The sequence below is a fragment of the Podarcis erhardii genome (assembly GCF_964252035.2).
Source record: "Podarcis erhardii genome assembly, chromosome: 5".
Taxonomy (NCBI): Eukaryota; Metazoa; Chordata; class Lepidosauria; order Squamata; family Lacertidae; genus Podarcis; species Podarcis erhardii.
The window spans coordinates 23,118,373-23,141,408 of NC_138509.1; the positions used below are offsets into that span (position 1 = coordinate 23,118,373).

Genomic DNA, 23,036 nt, shown 5'->3' on the forward strand with positions numbered 1-23,036 from the left:
TGCCAATGAAGTTGAGAGAAAAAAAATCATTTCTGGCCCTGTCAACCATTGGCCCAAAATTGCACATAGAATTCATAAAATTTTATTACAGTAGAATCAAAAACATTGAAGCTAGAAGCAAAGGAAATTCAGCCGGGTCTTCCATTGAAAGCAATGTGAATCATTTCTCTTTTCTTCTTCTTCTTTTTAAGAAAAAATATTTTATTGATTTTTAAAAGAAAAATTGTGATGATGAATTGACATTACTAAATGTTCAAAACAAATGCAGTGTTTCAATAACATGGATGGTTGTGTCCAACAACAATAAAAATTAAATACTAACACTAAATAAATCAATAAATCTCAGTGTGTATTCAGATTCCAAGCCTTTTCCATTGCCCTATCTATCTGTAATTTGAAGTGATGAATGCCATGAGGGGCTGCAAATGTCACGCCATTTGGATCAAACAAGCAGAAGTCATAATCTGGGTCTTCTGCAGAAAACAGAGGAACAAATGCAATTTTCAGCAAACTGAAAAAGAAACAAGCGAATACTTAAAAAGAAAACAAATAAAAATGAATTAGTTTTCCCCCTTTGCACGCCTTTAAATGTATTGGCTATAGTAAGCCACATAATTTTGTTTACAAGTATCCATCACATCATCATATCAGGTTTAATGCTGCAACAACTTTAACAAAATCATGTAGCTTTCCAAGGCCAATATGACTTAAATGGTTTTTATCCTAAGCTCTGTAGTTTTATTGTTTGTTTATTTTACAATATTGGGATTTTTATTCCTCTATAAACTGCCATGGGAATGCCAATTAGCCATCGAAAGGAAGCATACACATTTTCCATTTTTGCAGAAACAGAAATGTGAGGAAATAAGCATAATAGACAGACAAAAAATAACAATAAGCACCCCCCCCCAAAAAAAACCCAATAAAATCAGTACAAGTGTGCTCACAATGGACACGAAGAATTGCTGGGAATGACACAATTTTGACACTCATGGAAATGAATCTCAGATGAAGTGAGCAGTTTGGGCTCAGCCCTATCATGGCCACAACAGAATCATTGCAGATCCTTATTTTATTTTTTATTTTTTGAATTCTCTATTGGAAATTTTATTTACAACATAACATAAACCCCCCACCCCAATACAGAAATCCACCCTCATTAAACGTCAACATAACATACAATGAGCATAACATACAACAATACAAACAACCAAATAAAAGACTTCCTTTATCCTGTATCTGGCCTCCTTATTTACTTCTTATAAGCTGTTTCCTTTACAAATAATTATTAAGATTTTTCTAATTATAACTTAAATATCCACAAAGTCTCCTGCAGACATTAATCGAAACAAGTCCAGGTATGTATTTTAGGGCACTGTTTTCTCTGCATTTTCCCTATGCTTTTTAAAACTCTTGTCTAGTGTGATCTCTAATTGCCTCTGTTAATCTAGCCAGTCCAATATACTCTAACAGTTTGTCTTGCCATTCCTTTTTTGTTGGCACAGTTTCTTTTTTCCAGTTTTTAGCAATTAGGATACTTGCCGCTCCTGTGGCATAGAGGAGTATTTTCTGATCTTCTCTTGCTATACCTGTGTCCGTTATCCCTAGTAGAAAAGCTTCTGTATTTTTCATAAAGTTATACTTAAACATTTTTTTAAGCTCGTCATATACTATGTTCCAGAAGCTTTTGATTTTTTCACAGGTCCATCAAACATGTATAAGTGTCCCCTCTGTTTTACCACACCTCCAGCACAGATTTGTTTTTGCCTTATACATTTTAGCTATTTTGGTAGGTGTTAAGTACCATCTATAAAACATCTTGATTAGATTTTCCCTCAATACTTCACAGGCTGTAAATTTCCAATTCTTTCTCCATAGTTCTTCCCATGCTGTTAAGTTAATGGTTTTCCCAATATCTAAAGCCCACTTGATCATTACCTCCTTGACCTGTTCATCTTTGACCTCCTACTCCAATAATGTATCATATATTTTTGATATTACCTTGGTTTGGTTTTGTAATAACACTTTTTCTAATAATGAAGGTTTGTTTGAGAAACCTTTTTTCTTATCTGTCTTGAACACTTCATGCAATTGATGACATTGGATCCAACCCGTAAGATCCTAAAAGCATGGAGACAAACCTTCTCTAAAATATCCTTGCCATGGACTAAGGCAAACAGAAGAAGCTGCTGGAATGGGGCATTCCTAAGTTACTTACACTGGGAATACACTAGTACAGGCACAATGGTAGAAGCGAATTTTAGTGGATCCAAAGTTCCAAGAAGTCGATCGAATAACAAAAAGTCCCCATGGAGTTTGCTGAGTATTTCTCAAAGCCTGACCAATGTATAATTAATAGGATTCGTGAAACTGGCTATTGACTTCAGCTGTGACTTGCAGAGGTGGAGCTAGCTGCTCCGACACCTGGAGCAGCGCACATGCTGTGCACCCGGGGGCGGGGCTAGTCACCCGTGGGATGGGGCTAGCTCCCTGCAGGGCTAGCATCCCACAGGGGGAGGGCGGGGAGCACGGGGGATGTTGCCCACGGTGAGCATCCCAGGGAGGTGCCACTGCCTGCGGCGAATATCCCAGGGGGGCAGGGAAGCAATGTCACCCCCCTCAGGGATGACACCCGGGGCAGACCGTACCTACCACACCCACCTTCCTCTGCCAGTGGTGACTTGGCAAGGAAATACAAACTAGCTATTTCCAAAGCTTAATAAAAAAAATAGAAATATGAATTTAAAGATCTACTTCATATTCTTTACTTTGTTTGCCCTGGAAGATTTGTTGCATTCCAGGGCTGCCATACGTCCTGGTTTTCCTGGACACGTCCTGGAATCGCTAAGAAAAATGGCGCCTGGGCAGATTTTTGCTGAAGTTTTATTTTTAAAAATCTAATAAAACCCCCAAAATGAATGTCTTTTTGGGAAATGTTCCTCAAAAAAGCTCAACAACTTTGATCCCCCAAAACTGATCTCATAAAACCGGATTTTCACTCTTGGGGATATGGCAACCCTACTGTATTCCAATGAATGTGAGACAGAGTTAAAGTTTGAATGGGAACTCAAGTTCAGGTCTCCCCAGTTCAACATATTTTCTATCCCCTCTCACTCACCAGTTGCTGAATAGAGCATTTTCATTTCTGGAATTCTGACACTTGAAAGTCTATTTTTTGAATTTGCTCCGACTTTATTGGCTTATCAATAAGTGCTTACTAGCAAAAACAAAAGAAAGAAACTACTTTGTGCTGCAGAGAATGAAATAAATGTGAGACCAGAAGGGCACGGGCACAAGGCCAGAACAAGAGATGTTCTTTATTGATTGCACCCATACTGTTTGTACCGTGTAATCTCAGGAGAAATCAAAACAAGAGGCTTTTGGACCTCACCAAAAGAGCACACAGGGGACAATTGGAAAGGAGAGTTTATGCAACAGCCCTGTCCGCTCCCTAGAACACTCTGCTCTCCTTTTTCATGAACATCATAATGGAAAGGCCTTTTAACAATCGACAGCAGAGACACAGAAAAAAAACGGTTTTATAGCAGCACAGGCTCGTAATCCCATTTTAACGGTTTGTAAGTGGATGGCACTGAATAGGCTGCCGTGCCCGGATCTCTACTTCTGCTTGGATGTGTAGGAGAAAGAAATCAAGCCTGCAGCTCTTTTGTGAATGCACAGAATAGACAAAGGCCATGTGTACAGGACGTTTGAGATTGAGGTCATACAGTCTGTAGCCAAACAGAAAATAATGCAAAAAATAATGGGAAAGTATTATCGATTATCCTGCTTTGTCTGGCATTCCAATAAAGTTTAAGACATTTTCAGCCTCATTGAGACCTATTAATATGAGACCTATTAATACACTTTGACTAACCCAGATGGGGCAGGTTAGCATCCTTAAGATTGCTCTATCTCATAGCTTAAAAAGTAGAGACATCACCTTGCCAACAAAGGTCCGTATAGTAAAAGCTATGGTTTTTCCCAGTAGTGATGTATGGAAGTGAGAGCTGGACCATAAAGAAGGCTGATTGCTGAAGAATTGATGCTTTTGAATTATGGTGCTGGAGGAGACTCTTGAGAGTCCCATGGACTGCAAGAAGAACAAACCTATCCATTCTTAAGGAAATCAGCCCTGAGTGCTCACTGGAAGGACAGATCCTGAAGCTGAGGCTCCAATACTTTGGCCACCTCATGAGAAGAGAAGACTCCCTGGAAAAGACCCTGATGTTGGGAAAGATGTAGGGCACAAGGAGAAGGGGACGACAGAGGGCGAGATGGTTGGATAGTGTTCTCGAAGCTACCAGCATGAGTTTGACCAAACTGCGGGAGGCAGTGGAGGACAGAGGTGCCTGGCGTGCTCTGGTCCATGGGGTCACGGAGAGTCGGACACGACTAAACAACTAAACAACAACAACAACATCTCATAGCTTAATACATTATGCCCCCAATTTAGTAACCTGTTGATTTTTTATTTTTTTAGTGCTATCCCCACTTTAACAAAGTCAATAAAAATACTTTGCTTCTGTTGCAGATCCCTGTGACCATCCAGATGTTTCTGAGCTCCAACTCCCATCATCCTTGACCACTTCAGTTGGGGCTGATATGAGATGGACTCCAGCAACATCTGGAGGATCACAGCTTTTCCTCCTCTGGTCTAGAGATTGATTTATGAACTTCTAGTGGAAGTAAGAAGTACAAATGTTTAGTTCTTTTCTGCCTGGACATGGGTTGCCTGGCCATTTGAACACATTTCAGACAAGAGTAACATGGCATGTGCCTATCCAACCCATGATGACAACACTACTTGAAAACAAAGTGTTGGGTTTCATATACTGTGTTCGGCTTCATAGTGTTATTGCTGACATAGTTTGTGCAGAAGCAAGTGAGCTCTCCAGTGACACATCTGGCCAGGTTTTATGAGATCAATTTCAGCTGATGTGGATTGAGAACCCTGACAAGGTTCCTGTATCTATGCATCCAGCCATGTGCAGCCTTGATCCCTGTCCCTTGAGGTTAATAAAATCTAGCTGGCAGAGCATGTCTGGGTAGGTCCAGGATATGGTGAATGTGATGGAGTGGCGCCCTTTAGTCTACAATAGTTTTTGGCTAGGTGCTAATATGTTGTTTTTTGGGTAGGTGATTGAGCGAGTTGTGGTGAAGCAGCTGCAGGTATTCTTGGATGAAACTGATTATGTAGACCCATCTCAGTCCAGGTTCAGGCCCTGTTCAGGGATGATATCAGCCTTGGTCACCTTGATGGATGGCCACTATCGGGAGAAGAAAAAGGGGAATGCAATATTGCTTCTTCTGCTCAGTCTCTCACATCTGATGACAAACCTGCCAAATTCACACTTTCTGAAACAATATGTGAACCGAAAGGCAGCCATTCTTCAAAAATTGCACTTCTTCGAATTTTGCAATGCAGTACTCCAGTCAAGTAATGTGTAGAAAAATGCATATGATAAGGTTTAGTGTGCATAAATGGCTACACAGCAGTGAAAACAGCACACAAGAATGCATTGTAAGAGAAAGTCGCTTTGCAAAAATGTGTCTATTCAGAGAAATTTGCACTAACATGCGGATGAATTTTCACAAGCATTTTTTGTTATTATTGAAACAATTGCCAACTTGTTCAGAAATGTGGAAAGCTGAATTTAAGACTAGAAAAATGAGAAATGGAGAGAACCAAACCTGGCAGATCCATCCATCCTTCCTAGTGATAACGTAAGTTCTACTAGACAACAAATTTGACACATGGCCTAGCATTTTGTAGCAGCTCAGCTGAGCATTGGCCAGCACCTCTAACTGGTCCCAAGTTTGAAATGTATTTTGTGAATCAGCTTTTAGTGGGACTTACAGCAGCGGGCACCAACTTGCAAGGGGCTATGCCCTTTTGAGCAGGCTTTTTCTATGGGAGCAGCTCAGATATGTAACTGTGGTTTGCTCATCTGTAAAGTTATTAGCAGCCCATTACAAAACAAGACCAGAAAGGAGGAAAAAAGTTTCACAAAAATTGCTGGCCATTGGATTTCTTTCATAAGAACAACAAAATATGTGCTCCAGAAATTCCCTTTGTCCCCTTTCCCCTAATTAGACATTGAATAACATTTGTTGCTTTTATTCAGGTCACTCCCCAATTACCTCTCACTCCCCCACTGGCCGTTCCAGCATCCTTTAATTCTTTCCCAGTGTTGCAGAATTAACCGGAGGGCGTTCTTAAATTTCATCCCTACAAAGAGCCTGTTGTGATTTCCGTGAATGCTTCTCCTTTTGCCACAATACACAAATGCGATTTGCAGCAGTTGCAGGGGGTGCGGGGAGATGGGGATTCTGACGGACTCATTAAGGGCATTTTTGTAAGGATTGCCATGCTGGCATTAAAGCCCCAAAGCTTTTCTATAAGAACTTTCATGTGTCAGCACGCGGATTGGCCCTTTAAGAAGGAAGGATGTCTTAGACTACTGGGAAATTCAGTGAAAAGAAGTGATCGGGTCACTTTTGTGGCTGGGGTGGAGAGCCCAAAATAGGGTGCATTTTTCTTGCAGACATGGTTACTTCGGCATACCCTGTTCCTGAAGGCTTCACTGAATTAGAGGTGTTTAGTATTGGCACCGCCCTGCTGGTAGAAGGTAAGCTGGGGTAGCTCCAAATAAAAATGGCGTCAGAAATAGAAGTCAGCACATATACTTTAACCACCCCTATTTATCATGGAGGGGACACGGGTGATGCTGTGGGTTAAACCACAGAGCCTAGGACTTGCCGATCAGCGGTTCGAATCCCCGCAACGGGGTGAGTTCCCATTGTTCGGTCCCTGCTCCTGCCAACCTAGCAGTTCGAAAGCACGTCAAAGTGCAAATAGATAAATAGGTACCACTCTGGCGGGAAGGTAAACGGCGTTTCCGTGCGTTGCTCTGGTTCACCAGAAGTGGCTTAGTCATGCTGGCCACATGGCCCGGAAGCTGTCTGCGGACAAACGCCGGCTCCCTCGGCCAATAAAGCAAGATGAGCGCCGCAACCCTAGAGTTGGTCACGACTGGACCTAATGGTCAGGGGTCCCTTTACCTATTTATCATGGACGGGCCTTTATTTTCCTTTATGCTTTGCATTTGATCTTGATAAATCAGCTTTGTGGAACATGCTATGAATGGCTTTTTAAAATTGTTAACACGTTGCACAACAGTATCCTTCAAGTTTCAAGCCCCTCCTCTGGGTCTCTAGAAGATAGATAGTGCAATGGGAGGTGGGTTGCAACTTACTCTAGGACATGCACTCACAAGGGCACAATCTTCCAGTGCATTTTCTTCCCTTCCTCCCATCACTGATTGCAAGCATTGCTGAATTTATTTGAGTTGCAGCTGTTCCATAGTAATACCAGTGGTGCAAGTCAAGAATTCCTGCTATACACTGGAGGAGAGGGGAAAGGTTGCATGTTCCCTTGCAAATGCTGACTCTAGACCTCTTACCTGTCTTGTTGAAGTGGCGGTGGCATCTGTAAATAGTAACATGTATTACCGGTATTTCATCCCCTTCCAAATATGATAAACCAGGTTTGTTGCATCTTGTCACACTCACACCTTGTTCTGCTGAGTGGGGTCCTGGGCATCTATCCCCAAGACCTGTCCCTGATAACGAAACCCAGGTTCATTGTTAAACACTTTTAGGAAAAGGTTATGGCCAGTTTACAGATACGCTTGCAAGATAGACCACTGCAGAGTAACTTGATTCATTATATGTATCTTGATACAGCGTATGAAGAATATAATGGGCACTGATGCCCAGGCGGTGATTCTTAGTGAGAATATGAATGTTACAAAAGTGTCTCAGTTTTTCAACTGGGAAAAATGTTGGAGGGTTTGAAGCAATGAAAAATGGATGTGATGGAATACTGTTGGGTACAAGGTCATTGTAGTTACTGTGGTTACATCTTCTACAATTCAGATGAACTGGAGGTGGGATGGAGACAGGGTGAAATGCAGATATGACCTCGGAAGGAAGGAAGGAAGGAAGGAAGGAAAGAAAGAAAGAAAGAAAGAAGGAAGAAAGCCTGTGTTAAATAGAACTAATAATAATAACCACATTCATAATATGGCGCTTCCACTCAGAATTGAAGGCTCTCAATTCCAAAACCACAGACAATAGATCAGGAAATAGGATTACAATAGTAACTACTATATCAGACTGGTATAGGTGAACATCAATTTTGATTGCACCACCATATTTCACGGTTTCTTCCATACTTTCCTTGGAAATAAGACCCATTGATTTCATTGAAATATATGAGTCACGTCAAATACGAGGTCCAAATCCTAATGTGGATGCCATCAAAAGAGAATCCCACAGTGCAGAAGACCAAGCACTTGACATCTGCTCACCACTTGGTTCACCCAATGATTACAGAATCTCCATGCCAGGAATGTGCATCACTCGTGGAAATTCTGCATAAGACAGAGATGAACCATATAGTGGGAAAGCGTGTTCTCCTTCATGGAGAGCACGTGTTGCGGTGGGGGCCGGCAGGACACTCCAGAGTTGTGGGGCGGGCTAATTGATTTTTGGCCACTGTTGTGATGGGCTTCCCTTGTTGTTGGGAAGAAGTTAATGTTGCCATTTGTTGGTTGACAGCCAGAAATGTTAAAATTCCCTGCACGAGGCGTAGAGCTTCCTCTTTTCACCCCGTGCATCATATTGCCCGTCCCTCCCTCCCTATATTTAGGGTTGTTCGCTTTGACCTTGCTATGCCTGTCAGGGGGTCGTCTGCTCTTGGGGCAGGGGCCTGGTAGGAATTTTGTCCATCTGGCTGATTGGCTGGGGCCATTTGGTTTTTGTCTACTGCATAGCAAATCATCACAACTTGTAAGGTTGCGGTTAGGCATTGGTGTATGGTTTGGTTGGTTGAGGGGCATGGATTGGCTGTGCCTGCCCCTCTAATGCTGCTGCTGCAGGGTATTCCATTAAAGGAATACAGGGGCTCAACATTGCTTTTGTCTGAACCCTGTCAAGGGACTAAGGCCATGCAAGAGCCCCTGGTTGCATTTGGGGAGGGCTGAGGGCAGGTTCCCTGCTCCGTCGCTATCCCCAAATTTTATTCCCCTTTTCTGACTTTCGCAGGCTTGCAGAATGTCAGTCTGTCCCCCACTGGGGGGCAGATAGTCGCAACCAATGCCTAAGCAGCCAAAATTATATGCCAAAAACCTTTTTAAAAAATTCTGTGTGGTGTGTGAGTTATTTGGGGTGACCTGGGGACCTTGACACGCAATCAGTGTTAGAAACTGAGATATGAATGCTAGCTAAGTTGCACCTTAAACCTAGGTTATGGGCGCAACAACGGAATGTTGTGCTTTTTTATAACAAGGTGTGCTTTTTTATAACAGGTATGCTTTTTTATAACAAGAAAACAAAGCTGAAAATGAATGAACTTCAGCTAATATCTTACGTTCATTTTTCACATGGTCTAGTCCTTTCCCTGCCCCCCCCCCCCATATTCTTATGAGGGTCTCTTCTCCAGTCTTCAGAGAGTGGCTGGAAGTGGGGAGTCAGAAAAAGGTCCTCCTTTTCTTCCAGCTGTGGCAGTTTTAATCTGAAATCTTAGGTGCAGTACTGTACCCAGAGCTCAGAAACTGCTCGCGTTAATGCAATTGCCTGTCGCAAAACGTGCCTAGAACAATAGAATACCTTCAAAACACCTAGTACACCTTCAAAAGCTGGTGGGGACTGTAAATGTAATAACATTTAGCATTTATTTTTCAATTTAGAAGCTCAAAGCACTTTATATTATATCATCCTTAAAATATTACATTATACTTAATAATATACCCTGTAGGATAGGTCAGTGCTATTCTTTCCATTGTAGTTGAGAGACTGAAGCTGCTTAAGACCTCATAGCTCAGATTAAAAGGTCTTGCCATTTCTCAGATGCTTTGCATAGTTTATGAAGACCAGCTATGGATGCAAGAAGCAATCCTGAAACAAAAGAAACCTGGGAACTAAAATGATTTTCCAGAATAGCCTTTGGAACTACTGCTTAATCCATTGTTCGCAGGCTTTCAGGTGACAACCTAAAATCATTATGGGCATGGAGAAATGAGCAATTGTAGTCAGGTGAATTTATTTTATAGAGTTGTGTGGTACTTTATTTATGTAAGCTGGATGCCAAAGAGGCTTTATCAAAGTTTTCATAGCTGAGATAAGGCTGTGGGTTTTGCATGTTTCAGTGTTTTTCTGTTTTTCAACTATGGAATCTGCTCATCAGAGGTAACAGCTCTGCTGTTTATTTGATCATATATTTCATTGTGAAGGTCATTTCACACTGAGGTTATTTTCATGGGGAAAGGCCATAGTCAGCAATAGTGTGTCTGCTTTGCATGCAGAAGGTCACAGGTTCAGTCCCTAGCATCTCTGCGTAGGGCTGGGAGTGTCAGCCTCTAAAACCTTGAAGAGCAGCTGTCAGTCAGTGTAGGCAGTTCTGAGATGGATGGACTAATGGTTTGACTCAGCATAAGACAACTTCTCATGTTCCTAGTTTTTGAAAGAGTTTGGTTCGTTCTCTTAAAGTCTCATTTCATTTTCTGAGTCGCTCATTTAACATGTAAGTGAATTAAATGATAAAGGCAGCTTAACATTATGTAATTTTTTTTTTGTAATTAGTTATTTACCCACGATAAATGGATTTGTATGTAGGCCCAAGAAAGGCCATTTATTAAGAGAAAGAGATAGCAAGCTATGGTTACATATCAAATTATCTAAGAAAATTAAGGTAAAGGGACCCCTGACCATTAGCTAAGACAATTACCTTACTTCAAATAGCTGTTCACCACAGTACTTTATTTGGTTTTCAGACTAAGGCTGCCATGCCAACCCCACTTACCTGGGAGTAAGCCCCACTGAATTCAGTAGGACATTCTTCTGTGTAGACAAAGCTAGGGCTCTTCTGTGAGGTAGATAGCGATGGGAGTTGGGCTAGACTCCAGTGTTACTTGAGATTTATGTTGGAGCTAAATGCTTGCATGCATGGTCATATGAAGCCTAAGCTGTACACAAATGAGAGGAAAACTCTGAGGAAATAATGGTCACTCTGAATCTACATAAGCATAAAACCAGGAATGGATTAATTTGTTATCCATATTGCAACAGTAACTGCTGTAAAGACCAACAGCACATTCCTGTTTTGTTTCCCCCTCTGTGAACTATAATTTTCAGAACTTACTGGTAACGGCAGGTGACTGCTGTCACCTGCTTGTATTATGGGGATTTTGGAAAAGGTTGCACAGAGAGCTCATTTCTCATAATACAGTGCTACCTCAGGTTAAGAACTTAATTCGTTCTGGAGGTCCATACTTAACCTGAAACAGTTATTAACCTGAGATACCACTTTAACTAATGGGGCATCCTGCTGCCGCTGCTGCACCACACCACACGATTTCTGTTCTCATCCTGAAGCAAAGTTCTTAACCCAAGGTAATATTTCTGGGTTAGCGGAGTCTGTAACCTGAAGTATCTATAACCCGAAGCATCTGTAACCCAAGGAACCACTCAGTCCATGTCCATGCACCAACTGGCCCTTTAAGAAGGAAGCTGCTTTAGGCTTTCGGAAGAGTCAGAAGATCTAGCCAAAAAAAAAAGAGAGAGAGGGAGAGATTGTCACTTGGAGTTTGCTAGTAGTGGAGGCAGAGCCTAAGCTAGTCTGGCCTTGCTGCTTTAAAGATGGCAACATCACACACTCTCCCTGAAGGTTTCACTGAAGTTGAAGTCTTTGGTTTGGGCACCCTGATGATGGCAGAAGGTAAGCTGAGATGAAGGGTGGTGTGGTCAGAGAATTCTTAGATCAGATCAGACCTTCTTGCTGTTTCATTGCTCAAGCAAAACTGTGGTTTGAAGAAGAAGGGGGAAAGATTATATATAACCACATAACACTTTCAGTAGAGCAGTATAGGCTTCAGGGTAAATCTTGTTTCTATGGCTACGCCATTGTTCATTATGCCTTTATGAAACAGGGCAGAGGTTGCTTGCAAGGCATGTTATGCAACAAGACTATTGAGGAGCGAAAGTTAAGTTTGTTGTTTTGAAGGATTCCAGGAATAAAGATCTTTATTGTTTCTGTTCCGTATGGACTTAAAAGGTGGTTTTGCATTTAGGACTGAGGATTCATACAGATGGTTCATATCTTACTGTTTATTCTGAAACTCATCGCTTTCCATTTGTGCCCATCTTTTTTTCACCTAACAAGGTTATATAACAGAATCTTGTATACTTGAATGAAGATGCCTAAAATAGGCTGAGGGACGCATCGTTCAACAGCACTGGATTTTAAGCATATCTTATTCACAAAAGAAAAACCTGTCCCAAAAGTCCAGCTAAATGGATTTTGCCTCTATTTCTTCTTCTTCACATAACTTGTTGTAGGAATTTCAACAGACTGTGCAAATGCATTTGCATTAGTAATAAATTAGCTGGGTGTCTCAGCTTCACAGACAGTTGTGCTAGTGATAAATTAGCAAACAGCCTAGCTGAGAATTCTGATCCTTTTGGTTATTTATAGTTTCGTTTTTATACTTCGGCTGAAACCTGTTAAGTTTTGTACCATTTTTTTCCCTTTTACTGTGCTTTTTAATGTTGTTACTAAAAACACAGATAATTGCCTGCTGACTTTTAAAATGATATAAAAGAAGGCAATCTGGTAAAAATTAAACACACTTTTAGTTCCCAAGGAATGAAAAATTCAAAGAATTAAAAAATGCATCTTACTGAAATCAGTCACTTTGTAGCTGAAGTATACTTCATGTGTGGTGACTCTATGCATATGAAATTTGATGGTGGCATATATCATTGTCAAGCGGAAAAAATGCTTTCATTCCTGCTGATGTATTTCGGTCCTGTTCTAATGGTCAAAAAGAACTGTTCAATTCTTTGACTGGGGAAAATATTTGACCACCAATCCAGTTGTGTGGATGACAGATACATTTACAATACAAATCTGTAAATTTGCAGCCAGATGTAAGCCCCATTGAGTTTGAAGCATGGGGGGGGGAGGGTATATCAGGTAGGTGTATTTAAGGTTGCAGCCACAGTCTTAGTAAAAATATGTTGGTGGTGGGTTTTCAAGGGATTATCTCCGCCGGAAAAAGAACAATGTAAGTCGGATGTCCGCCGCTGAAGTTTTGTAATAAATGCAGGGCACAATCCAGTTTCATTGATATCCATGGCACAAAACTAAGCACGTGTGTTTAACTCTCTTGTTTAAATCAATGGGAATTAAAATTACTTAACTCTGGCTACATCATGTCTTAAGATGGAATTCAGTGTTGCTCTAGATGCAAGCATTTCTGCTGGCCAGATTGAATGATATACCCTCTCCCTCCCCCCCCCATGCTGTTCTGGGTGTTCTCTGGACTCCTCAGAGCTGATTTGGAGGGGGGCAGATATGGGGAAGCATGGGAAGTGAGGGGGAAGCCCTGTTGTGCTAACAGGACCCATGGCACTGGCTCTCACTAGCTTTATTTAGTTGAATCTGGCCCCTCGATTATAACTATCCAGCAATATAATGGATGTCACATAAAGTAGAAGAAATTATTCAAATTCCAATACTATGCACACTTAATTGGACACAGTGGGCCTCAGTTCTGAGCAAACATATATAGCAGGGGTTGGACTAAATGACCCTCATGGTCCCTTCCAGATCTACAATTCTATGATCCCCAACTAGCTCAGTATTATCTACAATGAATGATTGACAGTGGCTCTTCCGGATTTCAGGCAGGTGTGTCTCCTAGGCTTTCCTGGAGATGCTGAGGCTTGAAGATTTATTCTTTTGCATGCAAAGCAGAGCTGTGGCTTTCTCCCAATAATATAAAGGACCAAGGTCATTTTAGTTCACAGGTAGAGCAGTCCTAACTGGGGCTGTGGGAGATCAGAACGGTGTGAAGAGTTACGATTGCAGCCCCAGTAAACCATGATAAGTGCCTCTAATAATCCTGCACACTTGTGCTTTGGAAATTTGAGGATACTGAGAATTATTGCAGGGCAACTCAGGAAGACTTCCAATTGGTTTTGGCAATCTGCAGATAGCTTTCATGGGAGATCTGATTTTTCTGAAGCTTCAGTTATACCATCTTGCTCGAAGGCACACTTAGGATTGCTCCTGAGGCTGAGGGAGCGCCTAGCGATGTCAAACTCAAGATGGCATGCTTACAGTCACCTGACTGGCAGTACTAGTGGTATTAACATCTTACAGACAAGAGCATGTCTGATCCTTTTACCCACACATACTTTCCTACTGAGGGCCATCCATCAATACGTTGAGAATTAAACCAATTTTGTTTCAGCTATTCCACTGAATAATTTGTAATCCTTTCTCTCTTCCACCTCCTTTTAACCAACTTCCCCCTATTCAAGTTTTTTGTTATACCAGATTTAGCTTTCCATAAACCTGTTGTTTATCATCTATATAATCTATATATCTTTATAATCTGCATAATATAATTCCTTATTTATCTGTCATGATTGTTTGCTGTACATGTTTAGATTTTTTTTAAAAAAAATGCAAAGTATTAAAATAATAGACTGGGATCTATTGTAACCCACATTGGTCTCTTGGAAAATGAATTTAATTTGTTCCCCTTTTTAATAAATTGAGAAAAACAGAGGTGTGCTAGAGATACACAGACAGATGCTGCCTGGGGCTAGTGTGAATTTTAGTCTAAAACTTCTGGATGGCATCAGGTTGGAAAAGGCTGCATCTCATAACTGGGTTATTAACAGTTGGTTGTTGTTTGGCGAGGAACAAATGCCAATAAGGAAAACACTATGCAATTTTTATAGTTAAAAAATGCAAGTAAAAGCAAAGAACCAAATGACGCATGATGCAGGAAAACTGAGAATGTTTTTTGCCACAGTTATTGTGCTTAAATTTAAAAACAGCCCTGGGTGGTCAAGCCCAGTTTGCACTGGAACCATGATGAGGGAGTGAGGTTAACCCTTTCCCCCTTCTGATATTTGTCCCATTTTTTGTTCTTTCTCTTGACCAGTTATCTTAGTTGTGTGTGTGCGTGCAAAACTCTCTTTCACTAGGTAGAAGAATACCATTGGACACCACCCCCTATTTTTATGCAAATCAAATTGCCCCATGTTTCAATTTGATTCCTTATTCTTTTCTCTGGCTGTAGTTAATTGTCATAACTAGTCCAAGCCAACTCTGAATGTTATAGATAGATACAGGGATACAAAAGTAACTATGTGAGTAAGAAAAGTTGGGGCATTGTTGAATGCTTGGTGGTATAGCTGGTGTAGTTTCTTGAGTCCAAGCACGAGCAAAAGTTTTAAAACAACCCTTTTAAACCTGTGCTTGTTTTCAGCGCTGCTTGGATTCTCTCTGAATTTGCTGACCATCATCTCTTTCTGGAAAATCAAAGCACTTCGAACGCCTGGCAACTTTCTGGTTTTCAACCTTGCACTATCCGACTGTGGAATCTGCACCAATGCATTCATTGCAGCTTTCTCTAGTTTCTTAAGGTAGATTTTATTTATACATTTATTCAAGAATATAATGTGCCTTTCCACTAATGGCAATTGATGTGTTTTATCTGTCCTTTTAAGCCACTGATAAACTAATGTATTTCAGAGGCGTGATACTCACGCATGCTGCTTTGAAAATAAATTAGGGTGCTACAATGTCTGGACATACAAAATTCAAAATTCTATATAGTAGAAGCTCCCAGTCTTCTTAAACTGACCATTCCTATACTTGGGGTTAGCTCCTGGTAAGAAGTGTCAGTGTGCAGTGAGTCAGGAGAGAATGGAGCGATGCATCCAGATTCCATACAGTTTGCACAGCAGATACATCTTATTGCATGGGCAGGCGGAGTCCCCCCAAACCCCAGGCGACCCCCGAGCGGAATAATGACTCAAGACAACATGCTATGGGATTAAAATTGGCCACAACTTTGTTAAGTTTCAGATGTAGGGAGACCTTGGCTCAGGCATTGGGCATTTATCCTTCCCAGTCCCCAGCCGGGGATCTGGGAGACATCAGAGCTATCCAGAATGTGTGGGGATTGGGCTGGCTCTGGGGAACATATGTTCAAGCAGAGAGCCTGCCCCCCATTTCACCGCCGTCGCAAGGGAGAGTAATGACAACTTCTTGGCGCATGGGCAATGCCTCCCCCCTCAAGACCCCTTTAATGGGGAACCCTGGGATCACCACCACAAGGGGGGCGTGGATCACTGCTTCACGCCCCCCCCCCCCATTTAGGAAGATAGACTAAAGGATTCCGCCCAAGGCCTGAAACCGCCAAAGTTGTGACGTTTTGCTATGGGGAAGGCAAAACCTGCCAATGCAGGAAAATTCCTTTCCGGCCCATCAACAGTGACCATGATGTAGCAGTGCGCGCATACCTGTGGAGAAGAGGTTAACCTGCAAAAGAAGGCTTAACTGAGGGAGGGCAGGGTAGGAGAAGCTCTGGAGCCAACTGATGCTTCGCAGGTAAGATTCACCTTCCGTTGTGTGGGCAGGGCGGTCCCTCCCCCTACCTGGCCAATCCCCTGTCAACGCCTCCCCAGGCAGGATTGGGCAATTGGCTGAGGTAGGCGGAGACCTCCAGGTATCCAGCCTGTGGTGGGCAAAGCCAGCCCGTACTACCTGGAGCCGCACTGGGATCCAGGGGGGCTGAGCACAACCATGCAAAAGGCGCCCCCCATTTGATGTGGGGAGCGGTCATTGCTTAAATCTGCAAGCTCACACAGTCTGTATGAGGCATTCCACATCCCCTTAGCTGTATCATCTTTCCTTATGTGAATGAGCTGGTCATCTTCCACATCTTCCATTGCCTTTGCTTGCCTCTTCTCTTTGGCCCAGTTTTTCAGGGTTGTCAGTAGGTCTGTCTGTACTCAGCACTTTCCACAGGTGGGTTTCCAGTAGGATTTCTAGTTTGGATTTCCATAGTGGGTTGTTCCAGTTGCTCAGCTTTTCAGTACCCAATTTGAAACCTGAAGTGCTTCCAATTTTCCCCTCAGATGCTTTGTTCTGCTTCAGGTTTACTTTCCTTTTCTCTCAGAGCCAGGCTCGCTTGGGAATTATAGGGACAGAACTACCTAAATCGTATAGAAATTTATTTATTTATGCTGCTACAGCAGCAAGAATGCTACTTGCCCCAAAGTGGAAAGAAGCAGAAATCCCTGTAAAGGAAGAATGGCTACAGAAACTCATAGAATATGCAGAAATGGCAAAACTTACTGGAAGGATAAGAAATCAAGATAACAAACTTTTTATAAAATGGAAATGGTTTATTGATTTTTTTCAGATAAATTGTAAACAGATAAAAACATTAGCAGGATTATTGTAATAACCCACAGTTTCACAAGAGTATATATTTACAGTAGATAATTAAATGAGCAAGTGAAATGAATTTGGATATGCAGAAGATATTAAAAATAAATAAGTTTAAGGAACCACAAAAAGAGGGGGAAGCAATCCAATTTTGAAATGTTAAATTGATTGCAAAACTAATGAAATGTATAAACTTGAAATGTATAAATAAAAACTTTCCAAAAAAAAAAAAAAAAGACACGCTTGCTTGTGACAGCAATAGTGTTTCTGAGCCCATAACCAGTTAGCAGAGTGACTGGATTAAAGAGAAAAAGAAATGGATAATACTTTACTTAGGGTAAAGTGAACAAGAGCAGGGTATAACCTGAGGAGAAATATAGAGAAGGGTTTTTCTTTTCTTCAGCCAGACCTGCACAGAGGAGAAGCTCCTTCAGAGCCGCTTTTCCCAACTAACGCCACTAACTGTCAAATATCAAATGTCTTCCACGCTTGCAATTCTTTCCCAACTGACTGGAACCTCCAGCCACTCAGAGTCTGCTGTGAGCCAAAACAGAAAGAGAATTAACGCCTTAATTCACACACTGAATGTTCCCTGCCGTTGTACTTCCAACAACACAAACATACAGCATGAGTGGACCCACATAACTCTGGTGGGTCTTCCTATCAGGGCTGGCAAGATGAGGAAACTGCCTCAGGTGGCAAGATCCACAAGGGCAGCAGATTCAGCCTCCAGGGGATGCATTGCCCACTGTTGCTGCCGCTGCACTCCCCCCTTGTTCCTAAAGTAAATCTTTATTTTCCCCCTTGTTCCTGATATAAGTCTTCCCTCACCCCTTCTTCCCAGGTGGGTTGGAGCCATTTTGTGGTTCATCTCAGGTGGCAAAATGTCTTGGTCAGGCCCTGCTTGCTATCCAGGTAGGGCGTGAGATCAGTGTCCTGATCACTCCACCTACGGCAGGTTCCAATGTTTTCATTTATCTCTTTTCAGATACTGGCCCTATGGCTCTGATGGTTGCCAGATTCATGGATTTCAAGGATTTTTGACAGCACTGACTAGCATTAGCTCTGCAGCTTCCATTGCCTGGGACCGATATCATCAATACTGCACTAGTAAGTACTAGTCTAGTATTTGTATAGATCTAGATCAGGCACCCCCAAACTCAGCCCTCCAGATGTTTTGGGACTACAACTCCCATCATCCCTAGCTAGCAGGACCAGTGGTCAGGGATGGTGGGAATTGTAGTCCCAAAACATCTGGAGGGCCGAGTTTGGGGATGCCTGATCTAGATCATTAGTTCATTGTAAATTACACCCACCTTGGTTTACAAGAAGGAGCGCTGATGTAAAAGTATTACAAACTGGTATGGACACATGACAAATAAAACATTTAAGAATTTGAAAAGAGGTTTGCTGGTCCGTGGTAGAAAGCAGAATGAAGTTTTGCCACTTTAGCACAAAGACCTCCCCCCTGTGCAACAGGACTTTCTACCCATCTCCCCTCGTGCCCTTCCTGAAATCTCCTCCAGAGAATGGGGGGAACCCAGAACAGTCTGGGGACATGCAGGGGCAAGGGCATATGGGGAGAGGAGAGACAGGGGAAGTCCTGTTGCACAGGGAGAGGTTCTTGCACTAACCAGATGACTTTATTTGATACAAACCTTCATCTTTACCTATCAGTTTAAATCATATGTGCTTTTAAAAAGCATCAGACATTGTTTGCAGTAGCTCTGAAAGGGTGTTAACATTCTGAGAGCATAATCTTCAATGAAATATTTTAGAAAATAACAAGAACTATGGATGTGATGGTGCTGCCTTGGGGTAGTGGGGGAGGGGGGAAATGTCCGCATGTCTGGATTCTGGTAGATGCACCAGATATATTGCAATTTTCCAAGGTAGAGGAGATGCTTTTCTGGCATGAAGAGCAGGAAACATGAGGAACATCTGCTTCTACTTCATTCTGCCACATTACAAGTCCAAAGCATGACAGTAGGACAGTAACTTCTCGGGCATGACAATAAATTGCCTGTAGAACAGGGCTCGTGCTGCAATACTATTGTTATGAGGCATTGTAATTGTCTCATGCACCAGTAGGGAAGACAGTGTTATCTCTACCTTAAATTGGATTCAATTGTCCATGAACAATTTAAAGTCAGAATTTTAAAAAATTATCTTGTCCTAAGTATCCATCTTGAGTCAATCTAAAGCAGCCTTCATTGGAGTGTAGAAAAACAGATATTAGAATTTTTAGATATATCCAAAATATCATGAAGGTTGGCTTTTTCTTTCACCATCCATTGCCGTAAAGAAGAAACTCGCTGTTTCAACATAGGTTAGTCACTCCTTTCTCTAACCGCGGCCTACTCTCTCAATAGAAATCCCTGGTCAATTGACTCAGAGTTGCTGCTTTTATTTCCATTCCAAGTTTATGAATCTGATTTCTTCTCATTTACAGGAAGTAAGCTACAGTGGGGCTCAGTGATTTCCATGGTGATATTTCTATGGCTTTTTGCTGGCTTTTGGGCTGTGATGCCTCTTCTAGGATGGGGTGAATATGACTACGAGCCTCTAAGAACATGTTGCACATTGGACTATAGCAAAGGAGACAGGTGTGTTCCATCTAGGCATTTATGCGTGGCTTTAAAATAAAAATAAAAAGAGGCGCAACTAGTAAAAATGAATTTTACAGACAAACATATACATGGCAGTGGCAAAAGGTTGCCTGGCAGAATATCGCTCTTGTGCTGCTAAAATGCAGCCATCCTTTGACATTCTGAATGGTGCAATGCAGTTCTCTGGCCATGTGACATGTACAAAAATGCACATACTGCGGTAAAATATGCATAAAACACACACGTTGGTGACAATCACTTGCAAAAATGCATTAGGGGAAATTGCTTTGCAAAAAAAAATGTATATGAGGTGAAACTGAAATAAACATCATGCATATTCAAAGGATTTTGCATTGAAATGTTGGTGGATTTTCGTGAGGTTGTTTTTAAAAAAAGTTTGCAAGCTAATGTGGAGAACTGAACTTAAGGCTAGAAAAATGAGAAAGTGAGAGAAAGTGAAATTGATGGATTTTTCCATCCCTGTTCCTCACCTGCCCCACCTCCACTAATCTTATTGTGCCTCCTAAGAAATCAGGCAGCCCACCAGAGAGAGTTGTCCTACAGAACTATTATTATGTTTAACACAGAGAGCTGCCCCTTAAGATGTTTTGCTAAACCTAATTGAATATATGATTTCTCTCCTAAGTGGTTTTTAATATCAGTTATATAACATTGCAAACAGAATAACAGATCTCTGTCCTTTCCTCTCTTCCCTCCCCCCTCCAGGAATTATATTTCCTATCTTATTCCTCTGGCCCTTTTCAATTTCTTGATTCCGGTGTTCATCATGCTAACAGCCTATCAATCGGTAGATCACAAATTCAAGAAAACAGGACAGTTCAAGGTAAGAAAATACCCCAGCATATAAAGGGTTGTACACAGCTTCCTTTCCTGCTCAAGGAACCATCTTCTGTAGCTTGGTTGTATAGTCTGATACACAAAAGAAGCAGTCTTTCAACTTCCTCATGGTTGCCATCTAAAGGGGGCTGGAATCTGTTTGTGGCAAAGTGCTGGAAACTTTTATTTTGTCTCAAAATCAGGTGCTCCTGTTGTAACCCAAGGGTTTTTGTGTGTTGTATCAATCTTAACTTTTTATATGGGTTTTATCTACGCAATGCCACACTCTCTGTTCTTGTTTTTTTTCCAGTTTAATACTGGTTTGCCAGTGAAATCTTTGGTCATCTGCTGGGGTCCCTACTCGCTTTTATGTTTCTATGCTGCAGTTGAAAATGTGACTTTCATCTCCCCAAAAATTCGAATGGTATGTAAAAATAGCCTGAGATCACAAAGATCTTTTGTGCAATGCAGACAATTCTAAGCACTTGGTATCAATGGGAGAGTACAAGAAAGAACACTCAGAAGCCTGAGGCAAGGAGATTGGAGCATGCAGCTCAATGGCAGAGCTTATTCCTTGCATGCAGAATGCCCCAGGGTCAGTCCCTCGTGTCCCCAGATATGGCTAGAAATGTCCCCTGTCTGAAATCCTGTAGAACTGCTGGCAGTACTAAGCTAGATGGATCAATATTCTACCATGGTATAAGGCAGCTTCTTGGGTTCCCATCCATTCCTTTCTTCTCCATCCCCCCCCCCCCCCTTCTGCTGTCTTCCCCAAGCACAATCCATTTTAGACTGTAAAATCCTTGGGAACAGGCCACTAACCCTTTTGCCTAATTCTGCAAAGCACCGTATAAATGGATGGCAGTGGGGAAATAGAGCCAAGAACGGTTGTGTGGGCCCAAGATTTAAGGAGCGCAAATGGAAGTGGCAGAACATAGGAATAGAGAGAGAGTGGACGAATGGGAGAGGTTGTTCCATCAGTCCCAGCTTAGTGAAAAACATGGCTGCTGTTAAAAATTAGTTGCTGATCAGGGTACCACCCAGACCTCATACATTTCATTATGAAATTCTTTGTTAACACGAACCCATCCTTATCTAACTTCCTTAAATGCTCTGCTTCCTAACAGATCCCTGCTGTTATTGCCAAAACCTCACCAGCTGTGAATGCTTTGATCTATGCTCTTGGGAACGAGAACTACAGAGGAGGGATATGGCAGTTCCTCACAGGACAGAAGATTGAGAAAGCTGAAGTTGATAACAAAACGAAGTAACACACTGTGGCATTAAGCAAGGGCCTCTTCACATACACACGCTACATCCCTTAAATGTACACCTAGGTTGGGTTTTGAAGTGCACACTCGAAAATATCGTGACAAATTGGTGTTTGAAACTTTGTACGTCATACAGGCATGCTCGCCAGGGATCCAGGTTTAGCTGCGTACTCTCATTGAGTCTCCCACTCTGTGTTAGGCTTGTTGCTGTGTAATGTGTGAAACAGTCCCAAATTGAGGCAGGCCCAACTGGAGGCATCCAGTAGCAGAAACCACTTACTATGACTCCAATCGACTGCGGTCTCACACTAGAAAGGCTTTGCATTGTCTACCAGCAATTGTCGCATTACTGAAAGGATGCCGTGCAGATGTCGCTGCCGAACTTGCCTCTCCATCTGCCCCGTTCCACTTGCCAAATAAGATGCCTCTAACCTCTGCAGGGCACTCTCATTTTACATGTCCCTCAAATGAACTGCAAGCTGTGAGGCACATTGTTTTGTTGTTGTTGTTGCAAGATGGAACTGCAGGAAACCAAACAGGGGGGGAAATAGTGGGGATCTGTTAAGGCTTTCTGCTTGTTTGTACATAGGGTATTTCTGGGTTGTTGAGAGATTAAGGCAGTATCCAGTATTTAGGCCATATGTTTGTGCCTCTGTTTTCCTATTTGCATAAAATGGGTGTTTGCAAAAGGAGGGATTTGTTTCTAAAATTCTTAAATGAATACCATTTATTTAAATCTGGCAACTGATGGAGGGATGCCTGACTGGATCTCTCATCAGTCAAGCCTGCCAAATCAGTCTTCATTATGTAATGTGTTGTGCAGGTTTAATGTCTCTCATCTTAGCAATCTGCCTGTCGAGTTCTGTATTGCTATATTAATGTTGTGAGATGTATTGTGATTTCAGTCAAAAGGCTGAATGCTTACGCTGATGCTGTTCCCACCTGCAACCCCGGAATGTTTAATAACACAAAATGGCTCTGTGCAGGTGTTATGCCAAA

General features: G+C 41.9%; 1 protein-coding gene across 3 annotated transcripts; it reads left to right on the forward strand.

Moving 5' to 3' along the window:
• Window positions 1–6,323: 6,323 nt before the first annotated feature.
• On the forward strand, window positions 6,324–23,036 carry RGR (retinal G protein coupled receptor). Of its 3 annotated transcripts, none has more exons than XM_081861268.1 (7): window positions 6,324–6,632; window positions 15,351–15,507; window positions 18,309–18,430; window positions 19,773–19,926; window positions 20,656–20,773; window positions 21,077–21,190; window positions 21,894–23,036. In XM_081861268.1, exons 1-7 carry the CDS (start codon window positions 6,551–6,553, stop codon window positions 22,035–22,037), a joined length of 891 nt encoding a protein of 296 aa, XP_081717394.1. In that variant the 5' UTR covers window positions 6,324–6,550; the 3' UTR covers window positions 22,038–23,036. The 3 variants fall into 3 exon arrangements, with proteins under 3 accessions (XP_081717394.1, XP_081717395.1, XP_081717396.1); XM_081861269.1 differs by lacking the exon at window positions 6,324–6,632 and adding an exon at window positions 11,631–11,782; XM_081861270.1 differs by lacking the exons at window positions 6,324–6,632; window positions 15,351–15,507 and adding an exon at window positions 17,983–18,104.

Coding starts and splice junctions, on each gene's coding strand:
- RGR (XM_081861268.1), top strand. CDS start 6,551: ATGGTTACTTCGGCATACCCTGTTCCTGAAGGCTTCACTGAATTAGAG. Junction 6,633..15,350: donor CACCGCCCTGCTGGTAGAAG/GTAAGCTGGGGT, acceptor GCTTGTTTTCAG/CGCTGCTTGGATTCTCTCTG. Junction 20,774..21,076: donor AGAAAACAGGACAGTTCAAG/GTAAGAAAATAC, acceptor TTTTTTTTCCAG/TTTAATACTGGTTTGCCAGT.